Source organism: Zingiber officinale, chromosome 6B, assembly GCF_018446385.1.
Source record: "Zingiber officinale cultivar Zhangliang chromosome 6B, Zo_v1.1, whole genome shotgun sequence".
NCBI classification, from domain to species: Eukaryota; Viridiplantae; Streptophyta; class Magnoliopsida; order Zingiberales; family Zingiberaceae; genus Zingiber; species Zingiber officinale.
In genome coordinates, this window is record NC_055996.1 from 13,172,402 (window position 1) to 13,189,714 (window position 17,313).

Genomic DNA, 17,313 nt, shown 5'->3' on the forward strand with positions numbered 1-17,313 from the left:
TAAAAGAAGTGGAGTTTTTAAAAGAGAGAGGTTTTTATGATAATAGAGAGTGATTTTTAAAAGAAATAAGATTTTTATTTTTTGATATGATAATGATGTGGCAGAGCATAAACCTCTTTAATAGATTTAAAGACTGTGGATGCCCTTATAATGATATAACAATACTAGAATAAAAATATTTTTAAAATAAAAAAGATATTAATTGTCCTTTTAATATTTTTTTCAACGTTGGGCATTTTTACCCCTTTTCATACCAAATTATTTATCATGAAACAAACTCTTAATTAAGTTATTTATCCAAACATGATAATCTTATATTAATAAATAATCCAATTAGACCAAATAAAGACAACCCGGTCCGGCCCATTAAATTTTGACCGCCCAATTCAGCCGAACCACCACCAACGACTCTGCTTTTCGTATTTAAGCAAAAATATAGAATTGCCTTTTAGGGAAAGTATTATTATTTTTACTAGAAACAAGCGTATCGTTTACTTGTTCTCTCCGTTTCCTAACAACTTCTTCCTTCTCTCGGCCGTTCCCTCCTCCTCGTCTTCTCCGCTCGCCGGAAAACCCCCTCCTCGCCGGCGGAGGTCGGCCTCCTGCCGTGCCTCGTTTTCGGCCCTTCCCTGTTCTCGCCTTTCCGAGAGAAAGGGCTTCGCTTGGCGCTGCGCCGTCTGGGTTTCGGCATTTGGTTGTTTGATTCGTTGGCGGATTGTGAAGGGTTCTAGACCAGAATCAGATTAGTATGAGATGGTAAATGGAGAAGATCTTGGGGTCCTTCGTTTGCCCCCATCCTCTTTGAATCAGACGGCGAGTTTTGGATTCATCCCCTCTTTTTTCCTTTTGTTTCCGCATGAGAATTATTTGGGATCTCGACTCGGTTTTTTTACATGAGCAGTTTTTTATTTTTTTTTCTGCTTGTTTGGTTACTGTTTAATTTGATGCGCCATTTACGAACCTAACCTAACCTAACCTAACATGGACCTGGATCTTAGGGAATATGAAGGGTTGGTCTCTTCAAATAGATTTAGTACATTGTGCTTGTACTTTCTGCTTTTGTGTCTGACTTGTTGGTTGTGGGTTGTTCTTGTAGAATTAGATCGCAATCATGAAGTTATGCAAGATTAATAAAATTAAATGCTATGAAATTGCGAGGAATAGGAGAGAAAGGGCTTTATTTTAAACCGTTTCAGGATGCTAGAGGTTGTAAAGGGGATGGGAAGTTGAGATCTTGATGAGGAATTTTATTGGGGTGGCTTTTTAACACTAGTCATTTTCCTTTCAAGTCTCATTCTGTACCTGCTTAAGTTATTGCCGGCACCTTGAACTGGGATATTATGATCTGACAGTTTATATTTGCACTCTAATTTAAATAGTTTCACACATTTGTATTTCCTTAGTTTTGTTGTGGCGCCCTTGTTGGCAAATGAAGGTCTAAGGTGGTATATTGGATTTGCTTCAGAGTTAATTGGTTGTTCTCCCCTTCAGCTGGTGTAAGATATATAATTTAGTATGTAAGATGATTTATGTCTATTATGTTAACCTTCCAAAGTGAAAATCATTTGATGTGACATTTGACAAGGATTAGTTTCTTACCTGCCAAATATTTGTTGTTTTTGGTATGTTATTACAGTTATTCTAGGATTTTTGTTTTATGCCATTTGTATATTTGGATGTTCAACAGGTGGAAGGAAGGTCTTGCTTGTCTATAGTAGCAAATGATCAGTTGGGAATATTAAAGCAGAAAAGGGCTGACACTGTAAAAGAAAATATCAATGCTATTGCTTCAATGTCTAGAAGTGGAGGTGATGCTTTAAGAACTCCAGCATCTTGTGGTTCTAGACTTCATGGGAATGTCGATGTATTTTCTCATGTCAGTGGATCTTCAAAGGATGCTTTTTCTAAGCACCCAGTGAAAAAATTTGAATCGTCAGACTTGCAATGGATTGAAAACATCCCAGAATGTCCTGTCTTTTGCCCCTCAGTTGAGGAGTTTGAGAATCCACTTGATTATCTTCAACGCATTTCTTCTATTGCTTCAAAATATGGTACAATGTGATGATTTTCTTTGAGCCATTGTATTTAAAGAACTGAATGCATTATAATTTGTTGATTGCTGCACTCTCTGAAACTTGGGTCATAATTTGTCACTGTCTTTTGATGGTTGCTGAGGTGAAATGTTACTTGTCTTCTTTAGCAGTGCATATTGGAAAAAGAATTATTGTTTTATACTTTTCTAACTAAAGGCTTTTCATGTGTTTTAATTGTATAATCTCACACAAAAGATTGGATAATGCAACTTTTTTATGGAAAATTGTAATTTTGCATAGGTTGGCTTATTTGTATGTAAATATTCTAGGCTCCGAGTGTACAAGTAGAATTTGATTATATTGATGAATTTTCTATTGTGAAATTTATGGATGACAATGGAGCAGTGCAGTGGTGCGAGGTGCAGTTTTCAATTTGCATCCCTGCAGTGTATAGACTATATGCTCCATAACTAATTCTTATGATTCTTAGAGAGCATATACATTTCTATACCTTAGGCCTCTTTTGGTACCTTTAAAACAAAAAACAAGACTTAGACAACATATCTCTCGAATTTGTATGATGGATTCATCTTTTGAGCTAATGTATCATAAACATAGGTTCCTTGGATTTGATAATATGTAAAAACAAAAAATGAAAATTACTATGTCTCATGGATTTGATAAAGTTAAACTTATTGCTTGGATCTCAATTCATTGATATCATGCAGGTATCTGTAAGATCATTTCACCATTAAGTGTTTCAGTTCCTGCTGGTGTTGTCTTGATGAAAGAGCTAACTGGGTTTAAGTTTACTACTAAGGTGCAGCCTCTTCGTCTTGCTGAGTGGGCTGCAGATGACATGGTCACCTTCTACATGAGTGGAAGGTCAGTAGTCTAATCATATTGGGCTCATCAATTTTTCTGTCTTGCATGTATGGTAATGGTTGATGAGTTTCAGGAAGTATACATTTCGGGATTTTGAGAAAATGGCAAACAAGGAATTCTCTCGAAAATTTTCTAGTACTGGATGTCTCCCAGCTAAGTTTATTGAAGAGCAATTTTGGCATGAAATTGCATTTGGTAAAACAGATATGGTTGAGTATGCTTGTGATATTGAGGGAAGTGCCTTCTCGTCATCCCCTAAAGATCAACTTGGACAGAGCAATTGGAACTTGAAGGTGTTGATCTATCTTGCCCTTTTATGTAGACATCTAATCCAATCATGACTTTAAACTAAATCTACCAGGATACATTACTTGTGTAATCTGGATTTGCTCAACCAATTACCTTATTATATTCTTCACTTCCAGAAAATTTCACGGCTATCAAAGTCTATTCTGCGACATCTTGTGGCTCCTATTCCAGTAAGCATTTACCTTTTATTGCAGTTTGTTTCTTCTATGTGCTCTTAGTTTCTTAAACTGTTTCTGGTCCGTGATAGGGTGTAACAGATCCCATGCTTTACATTGGGATGCTTTTCAGTATGTTTGCTTGGCATGTAGAAGATCACTATCTGTATAGGTAGCGGAATTGTGCTACCCTTGCTAGTTTTTTTGTTTGTTTCTTATCGAATCAATAGTTCTATGACTTATGCTGTGGTCTGTTCTATTCTTCCAGTGTTAGTTATCATCATTGCGGAGCTTCCAAAACATGGTACGGTATCCCTGGCCATGCTGCTCCAGACTTTGAAAAGGTGGCCCAGAATCATGTATATGATTCTGATATTTTGCAGAGTGAAAGAGAAGATGCTGCTTTTGATGTACTTCTTAGGAAGACCACTATGTTTCCACCCATTATTCTACTAGAAAGGAATGTTCCTGTTTATAAAGCTGTACAGAAACCTGGAGAATACATTATCACCTTTCCTAGAGCTTATCACAGTGGATTCAGTCACGGTGAGGAGTTTGCTCCTTTCTCCATTTTGGGTTTCGTTTTTATATTTACATTCTTCTTTTGTATGTCATTATTATTGTCAAAGAATCATTGAAATATATTCTTTCCCCTTTTTTTCCATCTCTAGGATTCAATTGTGGTGAAGCAGTGAACTTTGCAATTGGTGATTGGTTTCCTTTCGGTAATATGGCTAGCCAACGGTATGCACTTCTCAATCGAATGCCATTGCTCCCTCATGAAGAACTTCTATGTAGGGAGGCACAATTTCTTTCCAACAAATTGTCAACTTCAGATCCTAAAATCCACGTCCCTTCAACTGAAGAATCCACATCCCAGCAAAATGTCAAACTTTCTTTTATATACTTAATGCGGTTCCAGCATTTTTGCCGGTGGACACTGATGAAATTAGGATCCCGCACATGCATCAAGTTACAGAATGTATTGTGTAGCATATGCAGACGGGACTGCTATGTTTCTCATGTTATATGTAATTGCAGCAATGATCCTATTTGTTTGCGCCACGGTATGATATTGATCCGATAAGAAAACTTGTTGTTATTTTTTGTGGTATAGTACAGTATAATTTATTCATCTAACCATTTTTTTGTCAAGAGAGAGAGCTCAGAAGCTGTTGTTGCAACAACAACCGCATAGTACATATGAGGGGAGACATTCTGGAATTGGAAGCCCTAGCAAGAACTTTTGAACAGGAGAATGCTATTGCTAAGGAAATTCAAAGTCTGAATCAGCAAGACGACCACCGTTATTTATGGTCACGGTCATTCTATGACGCTGAAGAGGACGGATACTTTCCTTATTGTGATATAAAAGTTGACGGTACATGTTAAATTAATATTCAAAAAATATATTCCATCAACCCACACAGTTTGTGCCAATTTGCAGCAATGATTCTAAATTTCTATGCAGTTAATTATCAACCAGCTTCTACTGATACTTCTGCTATCCATGATGATGATGATTCTGACTCTGGAATATTCAGAGTCAAGCGCCGGCCTTCAAATCAATCACAGAAAAGATCCATTGGCGATACACTTTGCTCAGGTTACCAGGGACACCAGGTTTGCGTTATTTTCTTGATATTTGATTCCTTTTTTCTTCCTCAGTTTCACATGAAACACAATCAATGCAGTAAGTTAATCTGCTCCTTCCTCGGGTTGCCATTGTTAATTTCTGTGTTTCCTACGAGGAAGAAGACAGAATGAAATAAGATATTGGAAAGATTTCTCCAGCACTCTTTTAAAGAGTAACATATCTAGCTGTATGTACCATTTTGGTTGTTAATTATTGTTGTGCTGTCTCCTTTGTACCTTTATCGCTTAAGTAAGACATTTATGTAACAACTTTTCTCTGCAGTGCATATTAAAATTTTTTGTTTAGATTCTTATGATGGTAGTAGAAGAAACCTCAAAACAAGCAATCAGTCTTAGAAATGCAAGTCGTGCGTGCTATGAAATTTAAATGAAAGAAATCTTCCAAAGTGATGATTTTTACTAGCCTGACCTATTCTTTCTATTACAAGTGATGATTTTAAGTCAGCTAGCCATGTAAGAACAAATTATTCTTTGTTCGTGTTTAGAATCTACCTTGCCCTTTTTTAGACGTTTTTCCATCGTCCTATAAGTTTTTAGGTTGGTTTTGTGGGGACAATTTCTTGTATAAGTGTGTGTGGGGACGATTTAAAGTTGGTAGAAAATGAATGAATTTATTTTTAAGTGATCTAATTGCCTCTTTGTTCTGTTACATGATCAACTTTCTGCTTTTGGTTACTTGTGCTATTCTGATCCGCAATTCAGTTTTTCGTAGCTAATCTTGTTTTCCCAAGTTGTAAGTTGCAGTTTCCATGGACATTTGAACTTGCAGGGGTTTCAACGGTTGAAGAAGCTTTGCCCAACAGTAAGACAACTCCCTGCAGTACCATCAGGATCTAATCGATCGATAACACTAGATGATCCTACATCAGCAAGTCATGTAACAAAACACAAGCCTTCTTCAAGCCAGGCTTCTCGTGGATTGGTGCTATCAGAATCCTCCAAATTCTCATCACTTCACATCAGAAAATTGAAGCTGAAACTGAACCAAAACAATGAACTTCACGCACCACGATTGAAAGTTAGAATGTCACCTGCTGCTAATGGAGCCAATAGCAAAGACACCGCTACCAGCCGCATGCCTTCTGAAGTATTGCAGCGAAGAAAGCCATAGCTAAATCAGTGCAATAACGAGTTCAAACCTAGAGCATATCTAACTTAAGATTCTAATCAAAGCTTTTGCTCCAGCAAAGAGAGCAAAGAGTCAACCAACATATGAATCTACTAACACCCTGGAGCAAGATCAATTCACATGATTGATTTTTTTTGTGCAGACCTCCAAAGGAAGGTGATTGCACGATTAATTTTGATTATTCTCAACCACAATTGTATTTTGTGTTAAGAGTCAAAAACTATCATTTGCTAATATTCCCATCTACTTTGATTCTTTTATGTGACTTAACAGTCCCCAGGATACATCTGACCTGTGTAATTTTTTGTTGATAGACTCGCTGAAGATTATTGATAAATCAATATTTTTGATAGCCTGAATGGTTTTCGATTCCAAAAAGCTAGTGAATGGATTAAGTATTTAAAGACTCCAATGGATACCCCAATTAAACTATTGTAGCGTGTTGATATTGAAGTCAAAATTCAGCTGGTGCTCCAAGAACCTGATCCATTTTGATGCATATGCGCGCTGTGAATACGCATAGAGAAAATTTGTTATGAATATGAGACATATAAGCTGCATGTAAGTGCTCTTGGTGAAGGGTTGATGTATCTATGAAATACTACCTATTATTACCTATCTCTGCCCACCGGCTTGAGAAGTCCTACCAGTGGCACCTGAAAGTAACCATTCAAACTCACAAAATATTGAACAAGCTCATTGTAGCACGAAAAAGTATTGTCACTCTACGACAAGGGCAGTAAAGTGGATGGAAAGAAAACAGACGGATACAATTGAGAGAAGACCAGAAATCATGCGGAAGTTGCCATTGTTCTTAGCAGACCACAACATAAAATTCCTTAAGGTAACATGTTACAGTAATGGTGCACAGGAACTACCGATACATGGTTCAAACAAGTGTTTGTGATAGCTTGCGAAAAGAAAAGGCTGGAATTTTATCACATCATGATCCATCTTGAGACTGAGGTTGTAACTTTCGTGACCAGGATCTGTCTTTAGCCATAGGTGGTGGCTGCAGATTAGACACAGAAAAGCAAGTTGTATTAGATCGAGTATTGAAAAATGGTAGTGGCAGTTTAGCTACTCTTTCATAGTTTTGATAAGTGTTTGATGACATTCCCGGAAATATCATTTACCATGACAATTGGAGAAAGAGGTAAACACAATTTTTTACAGAAATTAATTTTATTTTAGGCCTGAATTGCTATAAATGTTATCAATTTAAAACAACACCTATTTGGAAATTAGAGTTTCATAAGGACTTGAACAATATGATAGGTGACCATAATCAGAATTTTCTGCACTACGACTCCATAAAAGAACCAGATACCCATCCTCAAAAATCTGGTTTCCGATTTTGGGTGGTTGCCACAAAGGATTCATAGTGCTTAATTAAAGTCAGATCTATTCCTTCGAACACAAAATCAACATACATGCACACTTATATATTTAGGAGTGTGCCAGTAGTAATCTAGGGATCAGTGAAAAGAAACCACAAAGATATTGCCCATAAAGGTGACACTTAGTTCCATAGAAACACACAAAAAACAAAAATAACCTGCAGGTTTGCCATTTTCTAAAGGATGAATATTTTCAGTTTTCCTATTCAAGTAACTCATGTCCAACTGAGTCTCTTGTAGTGGCAGATCGAGACAATTAAGTTTGGGAAAGTTATAAAACTAAATTAGAGCACAAATGGAAGGATACACATTAACAATGGCAAAAAAAATTCTTATCAGGATAAATACATTGCATCATATTGATAACAGATTATATGCCTAATTTCAAGCGAGAGATGCTTGAGATTCAAGCAAGCCTCAAGCTTGGCATGCCCCAAACTGATCAATCCAGACAATCTATATTATATATATATATATATATATATATATGCAAATGAAGCGATTTGGATAAAAATAAATGAGAAACTAGGCAAACCAAAATACAAATGATTCAATCAGTTTAAGGCACAACCAATCCTACTTAAAGCTTCAATAAAGAAAACAATTTAAATCTGGGATACCAACAATTGTTGCAGTGCTTCAAAGGGTAGCCCGGTGCACGAAGCTCCTGCCGATGCGGGAGCCCGGTAAAGGGTCAGACCACATTAGGTTTATTATATGTAGTCTTACCTTGCATTTTGCAAGAGGCTATTTCTGCGACTCACTCGAACCCAAGGTCACATGGCAGCAACTTTACTGTTGCGCCAGGCGCCAAGGCTGCCCTTCATGTTGCAGTGCTTCAATAAAGAGAAAATGCCTAACCTTGTGTTGCAGTCTCACAATAGTCGAAACCAATAATTTGTCTCCAATTATCTGCCTTAGCTTTTTAACCAAGTCAATTCGGCTTATATTTCTCTTCTGAAGAAAGCAGAAGAAACAAAATTACATATCAAGTTTGAGTAAATTAAGAACAAATATCCTTGTCAACTGACTACCGTCAGACCTTAAAATCATCATAATGTGTGTGAACTAAATCCATGTCTTCAGGAGGCACTTTTGTCGAGATTGCTGCAAACAACACTGAAAAGGGCATCCATGGAGAAGTTGGAACTTTTGGAATTCTGCCCGCCACTGGAACCTGAGATTGATTTCCAAAATCTGGAGCTGATTGGAAAGCCTTGTCCTGAAGTTCAAAGAAATAACAACCAATACAAATAAGTAGCAACGCGCGTACTAGCAAAAAGAGAGAAAAAGTGGCAGCATGACTAAAATATGGAAACTGGTTGGGTCATTAATCAGGCATTCTAATTCATTTTGATATAATATCAGCTGTTACTGCAAGTGCCCCCAAAAAGTATGATCTAGAAAAACATAAAATAGATTTCCACCATCCTCAAAACCAGCAAACAGATAAAATGATAAATATAAATAGCCAATATGAATATACAGGTGAAAAGATACAGACACTAGTTCAATATATGTCCATAGTTTTAGAATATGTTTTCATAACCCAATAAAGAATAATTAATTAATTAATTCTCCTAGCTCCTACTTATTAGATAAAAAAACATCTATCACATTGTACTTAAAATTTGAGATCATATAGAATACAATAGATAAAGGTGGTTGCATGCAACTCCACAATCAAAAGAAGACAAGTATCAATTATAACATTATGCTATAAGCATAAACAATGGATTTTACAAAAAAAAGTAACAATTAGTATTCATCTATTATCCTAAATTGTATTACATATACAAATTAAATATGTAGAAGTACCATGTGAAAGTCAACGATAAAAAAAAACAAAAACAAAATTTCCTGTGCAGTGTCTGTAAAGTATGACCAGTGTATAAACGATGGATGTCACAACAAAGTAACCAATATTGACAATATCATACAGAGATACAGATATACTATAGATATCATAAAGTGTGTAATTATCATGTGATCATGTATAAAAATTCCTCAACATTGATCTTCTACTAAACATCCTACATAATCATTGAGAGGTACCTGTAATAAGCAGTCGGATGAACTAGAATTCTGGATGGCAAAAGCATGAGATTCACTTTCTTTCCAATTCAAAAATGCTGAAATCACATTAACATTCAAACATTACAGGTTCACCAAAAGAAGATCAAGGAAAAATATTTCACAATCATTTCCTAGTTATGTGAATACCTTTAAGTTTGTCGGTCATTTTAAATGTCACTATGTATTCTGCATAGATATGGGTATTCATATTAGTATCCCATATGATATAATGCTTTGGCTTGTGAAGATTATCTATGCCAGTATCAAAATTATCATTAGTGGAAAGAGACTGTTCAGATCCAGGATGAATGAGTTCCACGTTCCCCATAATTATGCGGCACAACATAAGATGGATAAGACCATTTTCATCGGCGTCTGCAAAACTAGCGCTGTAGACAGCATACACAAGTGAGCTATTGTTCATAATGGGCTATTATTAAAGAAAAAATCTAAATTGAGAAAGCACTTGGTGATACACCTAAGAAACAGTTGGCAGCTTTTACAAAGGGAAATTAGTGGTAATCCTCAAGATACAGATACATGAAGAGTGTAGTCGCATATGAAGCCTTACCAGATATCAGAGCAATTCGCAGGGGCAAGATGAAGTCCATTTCCATAAAGTCGTTTCTGCACAGGTTGCTTCAGAATCCCATGAGACATCATCTCGTCCACCACATCCTTGGAGGAAGCAAGCCATGCGTAACGGACATTTGCATTGCCACGAATCTTTTTTGTGGTTTCAACGTGTGCTTTGAAGAGGTTAAATCGAACTTGGCCTAAAACATTTGTCAATGGAGTCCTATAGATTTCAACAATGTCTTTTTCGTCAATTAATTTGCCTAATCCTTGCAGTAACATTTCCTGCACAGCTCTATTAAGTTGACGCACACCGACAGGGACCTGAAGATGAGTTCCAAAATCAGGGATATCTACATGGAAGGCACAGCCCATTTCATTTTCACCCACTGCTTCAGCAAAATTATCCTGGTAAGTGGCAGAAATTTGTTCACTTTTAACCCGCTTGAAATTTTGCAAAACCTCATCATCAGCAACTGAACTTGAGCTTTCAGCTGCACTAATGGACATATGGAGATTAAAATTTTTTACATGTGCTTCATTTGGTTTAGAACAAGTATGAGCAAGATCTTCTTTGCTAGTTTTATAGCACCTATTTGAGGTGTACTGATTAGTGTATAATTCTGGGAAACAGCATTTTCCACACTCGTCAATCCAAGCTATAGGTTTCGTCAAACCAGATTGCAGGTTGATAAAAACCAAGTGAATGAAATCTAACAAAATTTGCTGGCTCTGGTAGTTTGCTTCAGTAATTGTCTTCTTCAATTTGAAATTTTCCTTAACCAAATTAACGACTTTTGCTGGAAAATCTTTCCATTCATCATTCTCATAAAGCAGCACACGCTGTGGTAACACACTCTTGGTGAAATTGCAATAACTCTTAAGAATGTGATTGCCCAGGCAGCAGCCTATGCTAGCTTTGCTCTCAGATGTCATGCAAGCTCTTGCAGAGAATTGGCCTGCAATAGGCCCATGGCCATCAGCATTGAAAGCAACAGAATAATCTCTCTTCCTCTTGAGATCATGCCTTTTCCCTTTAACCAATACCTTTCCGTTCTGGTGTTCCATTTTTACTGACAGAAAAAGCAGCAAACACCTGACTAATAATACTCTCTGGCGTACTTGTATCCACGTAGTCTGTTTAGCAATTTAATGAACAGAATTTTTACAACTTCTGACCAAGACCAGGACTAAAAATCTCATCATCGAAGCTATTGAAGTCAGCAGAGTTGTCACCAGAGGCTACCCTGCAATCCACAACATTGATCTTATTATTATTATGTGTTAAATTAATAAGGCATCAAAAGTTAAATGAAACTGCATAAAAAGAAATATTTAAAATAATGTTACGCCTCAGTAGCAACCAAAGTAGCTGTAAAGATGAAAGCAATCTAGTTTTACATGATAAAGATATCAAATAACTAGGAGTTCACAAAAAATCAGCATACAGCCAAATTCTTCTCCAACTGTAATATCTCAACCCCATGCCCAGTAAGGCAAAAATATGCTTTAATCTATAATTATCAGGTCATAACACGATCTAAAGACAGCTAGATGTGGCATAAATTGTCGCCATCAAAGATATACCGCATCTAGTTTCTCACAAGTTTCAACAGATCTGAGTATTATCGAATTCATGTCCACTGCACGTGATAGAGAATAAAAACAATTCATATCTTAATCAAACATATATTCCTACCATGTAGGAGGCAGCAGCTAGAAGCGTCAGAAAAAACAGAAAAAAAAGGTTAAACTCAAAATCATAAATATAAATGGAATGAGACCAGTCACTAGATAGAAATTTAGCATACAACATAGTGGAAGTTCATTCTTTATCTCCACCAAAAAGCAACTATACTTGAAACAACAAAAAACACAAATCCGAAAACTACTTACCTACCTATAAAATTAAAGAGAATTAAAGAAAAAAGACAGAAGCCTAAAATATTGAAAATCAATCAAACAAAAAGTAAGGTAAACAAAATAACTTTTCCAAGAAAGGTAGAAAATAATGATATTGAGAGAAATCGAACAGATGATACTAAAATAAACCAAAAAGTTAAGCAATTCGGGCGGTCAAGGATCATTCATGTGAATTTCCCAATAAAAATTGACCTCTCAAGCAACATGCATCAAGATCATAAAACCAATATTCGCTTCCTCGCCAGATCACTATATTTCAATCTGCTTCCAACCAGATCGTAGCTTTTCCCTTGCAAATAGCCTCAAGAAATTAACTCTAACTCATGCATCCACGTGACTCTCAACAGAATCCGAATCAATTTGTTAAAAATCCAAAGTCACAGGATCAACCACGAATAAAGCATAGAACTGCAGCGATTCGAATCCCCTTCCCCAAAAGAAGAAATAAAAACCACAAATTGAAGAAACAGACCTAAGAGTTGGATCGATACCAGGACAAGCAAAAAAGATACACAGTTAGGTGACACATCTTCGGCGGCAGAAGGGTTCTCTCTCGCATCCGATCTCGAAGGCGGCGTGTGGCTTCAGGGTTCCAGCCCTTCTCGATTTGGGAGAAATCGAAGAGAGATGACCGAGCGCGTGACGTCGACGGAGATCGCGTTCATATATCGGACGGTGGACGGTCGGCCCCCGCTTTCTTGCGCCAAACGCAAGCGAACTTTACCCCGCCGACGTACTGCGATCGGACGGATCAGATCGATTTGATGAAGGTCAGAAAGGCACGAGATTGAGCACGGACCGTTGATCGAGTCCATTTTGTGTAGCCAGGCAGGATATCTTCCACGGTCATGCAGCGTTGGATCGGCCACGTGTCTGGTTGGAAATGACCTAAACCGACGGTTGACCATGTGAAGCAGGTGGAGAAGACTTCTACCAGAGCGTAACCGACTTAGATTTGGCCCGGCCCATTTATCGCCTATTAGGACCATGTCCAACGGCCCATATCTGCCGCTTAACCAACTTTCACGTCCACATGTCTCTCTATTCAGACATCAGCTTTATATACCTATCGGGATACCCAACCTTCCATTGAAAGATCTAGTTGGCCCCACCTAAAGTCACCGTTGATGCAGTGTACGGTAATTTGGAGACCGTGCAGAATAAGTTGTTGAAAAATGATTAGGAAAGAGAGATTTGCGTCGAAGTCTTCCAACTCCACGGCGGAAAGAGAGAGGCCGCGGCGGAAGAGAGGAAGGAGAAGCAACGACGTCTGCCGTCTTCTCTTTGCTCCCAACTTCTTTGTTCATTTGCGTTGCCGCTCGATCTCCAGGTAACTTATGTTTGTTTCGGCAGATCTGGTTTGTTGCTTTAATTTCCAGCGAGCAAACATTCCGATCGTTTGAACTACCGGAGCTTCTGTTGATATTAGTTCGTTCCTTGTGGAGGGTTCGAAAGGACTGATTTTTGTTAGCTTTGTTTTTGTTAATCGACCTCTCCGCATGGCATGCGATTTGTGGGTTTTAATCTCGAGTCTGTGGGTTCTCGTCCCTTTTGAATCTGGACTTTGTTTTCGTCCATCAGTGGCCCACCCTCTTTAGAATCTTGATTGCTTGCTTATTGAGGGGAAAGATTAAGTTTTCCCCCCGGAATCAGCATTTTAATGCCTCATAAACCCTAGATGATGTGCCGTTGGCGTGCAAGTGGCAAATGCGGCTATACAGCCTATACTCTTTCCATTTGTTGTTCCTGTTTATTATTTTGGCTCTTTACTCCCGTGTACATAAGGGAATCCAGCAAATCAGAGTGGCGTCACGTCAAATTTGTGGCATTTAAAATGGATCTGGATTCCTTCCTTTTTATATATCATGGATATCGCGAATTTGTTCTTTCTTCGTGATTAAGTTTGTTTTTTTTTTGTCTTTTTTCCCCGCTTTATTCTCCAAGTACTCAATGCATATTGGAAATTTTCTTGTATTAAACTATAGGATTACAAAAATCGTTTAGTTGATTATGGTAACTTTTTTTTCTTTTTATCAAATCAGTTGGTAAATGTTTTATTTCTGCGTCACTCAATTTTTAGTGTCTCTTTATTGTTGTATGAAGCTAAGAATGTATGACGTCGAGTTCTCTGTTGCCTTTGTTTTAATCCTAGGCTTCAATCACTGACTTTTAAGTTTAGCTTGGAGTACCAAAATGAGTGACAATTTGATGGATAAAGTCAGTTCCTTTGGGGAACGTTTGAAAATTGGTGGTGCTGAGGTGAGCAGGAAAATGAAAGACAGCATGAGCTCCATGAGTTTCAAGATGAAGGAGTTATTCCAAGGTCAGAACCAAGCTGAGAAGATCGTGGAAGAGGCAACATCGGAGAACTTAGATGGTCCTGACTGGTCTGCTAACCTTGAGATCTGTGACATGATTAACAGTGAAAATTTCAACAGTATTGACTTTATCCGTGGCATAAAGAAACGGATCATATTGAAGGATCCCAGGGTTCAATACCTTGCTTTAGTCCTTCTTGAGACCTGTGTAAAAAATTGTGAGAAGGCTTTCTCAGAGGTTGCTGCAGAGCGCATCCTTGATGAGATGGTCAAACTTATTGATGATCCTCAGACTGTTGTAAATAACAGGAATAAAGCTCTTATCATGATTGAAGCATGGGGAGAGTCTGGGGATGAGCTCCGGTATTTACCAGTCTATGAGGAAACCTACAAGGTATTAAAATTCTTTAAGAAATACATCTAGTTATTTTGTTAGATATTGTACATTGTGGTACAATATTATGCTTACTAGTTTTCTGATCTTCCATTTGTAATGCAGCATTTGTAGTTTCCTATATTGCAAGTTGGGTGCTACAAAGTCTATCATTTGCCCATGACACCATTATTCAAGAGTCTGTTCACTGCGGCTATTATCCAAATTATTTTCTGTTACTTGTTTACTGAAAATTAGATGTGCTATTTCTTGCTTCAAAAATGGTCATATTGCACTTGTCTCTACAGTACCCTTTTAAACACCTTCTGCCTGGCCTTTATCTCCAAATTGGTGGAGTTTGTAAGTTTCCTTATGTTATCCCCCGAACAACATTCAACAGGACACAGCTTTGATCATTATTCTTTTTTTCAAAGCACTGCGGCTATTATCCAAATTATTTTCTGTTACTTGTTTACGGCTATTATCCAAATTATTTTCTGTTACTTGTTTACTGAAAATTAGATGTGCTATTTCTTGCTTCAAAAATGGTCATATTGCACTTGTCTCTACAGTACCCTTTCAAACACCTTCTGCCTGGCCTTTATCTCCAAATTGGTGGAGTTTGTAAGTTTCCTTATGTTATCCCCCGAACAACATTCAACAGGACACAGCTTTGATCATTATTCTTTTTTTCAAAGCAGTGATACATTCCCTTCCTGCATTGCAAAGATTCACTCTCGTAATCTCTAGATCGAGTTTATAGTGCTGACAGTTACCATGGTGTTTCTGGTAATATGGACTACCTTTGCTCCTGAACTTTGGTTCATCCGTCTTCCAACAAATGCTTGATTTTGATGAAAACCAAGAGAGCTCATCCTTGGTATCTCTCTTTAGAGCATCCTTTTTCAATGCTTTTTGTAATTGATAAAAGAATTTTATGAACAATCTTGTAGTATATTCCTTCTCTAGCCATCTGGCTAATGCTGTCTAATCATTCACAAATTGATTTGTTGAGTTTTTAGATGTTTGATTACTGAGCATTCCTTCATTTCATGTTAGATTGAATGGTCCTGGATGTCTGATTCTGTCTTTTCTTTTCTTTTTTTAATTTCTCGTAGAGCTTGAAATCTAGAGGTATCCATTTTCCAGGACGAGATAACGAAAGTTTAGGTCCAATTTTTACTCCACGTTCAGTTACAGAGACCGAAGCAGATGACAGTTTGTCACAACAGACTTATGACGATGTACCCACATTTAGTTTAACAGCTGAACAGATAAAGGAAACATTTGATGTTGCTCACAACAGTCTTGAACTTCTGTCAACAGTTCTCTCTTCCTCACCTCATCAAGAAGCTCTTCAGGTGAGTTAGTTTGGTAGTATATGCATATTTCCTTACACTTTCTCTTTATCTTTTTACAGTGTGTAGGTTGTGTAACGTTTTGACTATCTTGCTTCCATAAATTGTTCATCCACTTGTCAGTTTTTTTCTATAAGTAGTATATAGGCTGTTTAGTTTAGTTTAGTTTGTCGTCTGATATTTGAGACACGGTCTGATCATTCAATGGTGTTGCATTGTTGGAGCCTTCAAGCTCTCCTAAATACCCTCTTCCTTCTATTATTTTCCACTAATGGCAGGAAGGCCCTTTCACTCTGTTGTTCTCCACTGATACTTTGTTTATGGGCAGGACGACTTGACAAAAACCCTCTTCCTACAATGCCAACAAAGCCAATACACTGTCCAGAGAATCATCGAGACCGCAGCTGACAATGAAGTAGTTCTATTCGAGGCCTTGAACATCAACGATGAGCTCCAGAAGGTCCTCTCTAAGTATGAAGAGCTGAAGAAGCCTCCGCTGGTACAATCCGAACCTGAACCAGCAATGATACCGGTCGCTGTGGAACCCGAAGATTCTCCTCGTGTCAGTAGAGAAGATGCCCTCGTCCGAAAACCTGTTGGTTCAAGGACCAAGTCAAGCAGCGACGATGACGCCCTGAAGAACCTTGACGAGATGATCTTTGGCACCAAGGGAGGCAGCACATCCGAGGATCAAGATCCCAAAAAGAAGCAACAGAAGGATAATCTGATCACCTTCTAAGTATCTATCTTCCTGTTGTTTACAGGTACAAGTCTACTTCTGATGGTGTCTTGTGTTGCTTTATTTTAGAAAACTAAGGAAAAAAGAAATGTGTTCTAACTTATCCTATTTTACTTTGGTTGTGATTAGGGGGTATAAATGAACCAAGTCGTTTATGAGTTATTCGAAGTTCGATTTAATAAAAATTCGTTTGAACTCGTTTAATGAGGTTCGTTAAGATAAACAAACTAAGTTCAAATTTTATAATACTCGATTTCTTAGTTCGTGAACATATTCGTTAATAAACTCATGCATCAATTTTTAAATAAAATAATAATAATTTTGATATTAAAATTATAGATTTTATATTCTATTTATGAAAAATATAGATAAATATATTAAAT

The 17,313-nt window shown here is 37.4% G+C and overlaps 3 protein-coding genes and 1 long non-coding RNA gene across 8 annotated transcripts; 2 read left to right on the forward strand and 2 right to left on the reverse strand.

The window, feature by feature from the left end:
• The first annotated feature begins 456 nt into the window (after positions 1-456).
• Positions 457-6,427, forward strand: LOC121992024 (lysine-specific demethylase JMJ706-like). Of its 4 annotated transcripts, none has more exons than XR_006114801.1 (11): positions 457-813; positions 1,688-2,051; positions 2,762-2,918; positions 2,992-3,211; positions 3,344-3,397; positions 3,475-3,554; positions 3,651-3,928; positions 4,054-4,449; positions 4,539-4,763; positions 4,854-5,205; positions 5,808-5,944. XR_006114801.1 is itself a non-coding variant. In XM_042546135.1 (11 exons), the coding sequence occupies exons 1-11, from the start codon at positions 754-756 to the stop codon at positions 6,147-6,149; spliced, it is 2,328 nt and encodes a 775-aa protein (XP_042402069.1). In that variant the 5' UTR covers positions 457-753; the 3' UTR covers positions 6,150-6,427. The 4 variants fall into 4 exon arrangements, 3 of the variants coding, with proteins under 3 accessions (XP_042402069.1, XP_042402070.1, XP_042402071.1); XM_042546135.1 differs by having other exon boundaries at positions 4,854-5,005; positions 5,808-6,427; XM_042546136.1 differs by having other exon boundaries at positions 457-756; positions 4,854-5,005; positions 5,808-6,427.
• Positions 6,428-6,851: 424 nt separating this feature from the next.
• Positions 6,852-12,807, reverse strand: LOC121992025 (inactive poly [ADP-ribose] polymerase RCD1-like). 2 transcript variants are annotated; one of them, XM_042546138.1, is made up of 7 exons: positions 12,634-12,807; positions 10,215-11,466; positions 9,791-10,032; positions 9,623-9,699; positions 8,610-8,789; positions 8,429-8,524; positions 6,852-7,179 (listed from the first exon to the last, which is right to left on the reverse strand). In XM_042546138.1, exons 2-7 carry the CDS (start codon positions 11,285-11,287, stop codon positions 7,111-7,113), a joined length of 1,737 nt encoding a protein of 578 aa, XP_042402072.1. In that variant the 5' UTR covers positions 11,288-11,466; positions 12,634-12,807; the 3' UTR covers positions 6,852-7,110. The 2 variants fall into 2 exon arrangements, with proteins under 2 accessions (XP_042402072.1, XP_042402073.1); XM_042546139.1 differs by having other exon boundaries at positions 12,615-12,807.
• LOC121992027 lies at positions 7,530-8,429 on the reverse strand. Its single transcript, XR_006114802.1, has 2 exons — positions 8,297-8,429; positions 7,530-8,234 (listed from the first exon to the last, which is right to left on the reverse strand). It is a non-coding gene; the product is annotated as an uncharacterized LOC121992027 (long non-coding RNA).
• A 489-nt stretch (positions 12,808-13,296) lies between the features above and the next one.
• Positions 13,297-17,134, forward strand: LOC121992026 (TOM1-like protein 1). Its single transcript, XM_042546140.1, has 4 exons — positions 13,297-13,472; positions 14,295-14,854; positions 15,952-16,194; positions 16,520-17,134. The coding sequence occupies exons 2-4, from the start codon at positions 14,336-14,338 to the stop codon at positions 16,928-16,930; spliced, it is 1,173 nt and encodes a 390-aa protein (XP_042402074.1). The 5' UTR covers positions 13,297-13,472; positions 14,295-14,335; the 3' UTR covers positions 16,931-17,134.
• The last annotated feature ends 179 nt before the right edge of the window (positions 17,135-17,313 follow it).

Bases quoted from the DNA above. Each gene is read 5' to 3' on its own strand.
- LOC121992026 (XM_042546140.1), top strand. From the start codon at position 14,336: ATGAGTGACAATTTGATGGATAAAGTCAGTTCCTTTGGGGAACGTTTG. The intron at 14,855-15,951 runs GTATTAAAATTC...AATTTCTCGTAG, and splicing joins TCTATGAGGAAACCTACAAG to AGCTTGAAATCTAGAGGTAT. The intron at 16,195-16,519 runs GTGAGTTAGTTT...GTTTATGGGCAG, and splicing joins CTCATCAAGAAGCTCTTCAG to GACGACTTGACAAAAACCCT.
- LOC121992025 (XM_042546138.1), bottom strand. From the start codon at position 11,287: ATGGAACACCAGAACGGAAAGGTATTGGTTAAAGGGAAAAGGCATGAT. The intron at 8,525-8,609 runs GTCTGACGGTAG...TGCTTTCTTCAG, and splicing joins CACATTATGATGATTTTAAG to AAGAGAAATATAAGCCGAAT. The intron at 7,180-8,428 runs GTTAGGCATTTT...TCTAATCTGCAG, and splicing joins TTGTGAGACTGCAACACAAG to CCACCACCTATGGCTAAAGA.
- LOC121992024 (XM_042546135.1), top strand. From the start codon at position 754: ATGGTAAATGGAGAAGATCTTGGGGTCCTTCGTTTGCCCCCATCCTCT. The intron at 814-1,687 runs GCGAGTTTTGGA...GATGTTCAACAG, and splicing joins CATCCTCTTTGAATCAGACG to GTGGAAGGAAGGTCTTGCTT. The intron at 3,929-4,053 runs GTGAGGAGTTTG...TTCCATCTCTAG, and splicing joins TCACAGTGGATTCAGTCACG to GATTCAATTGTGGTGAAGCA.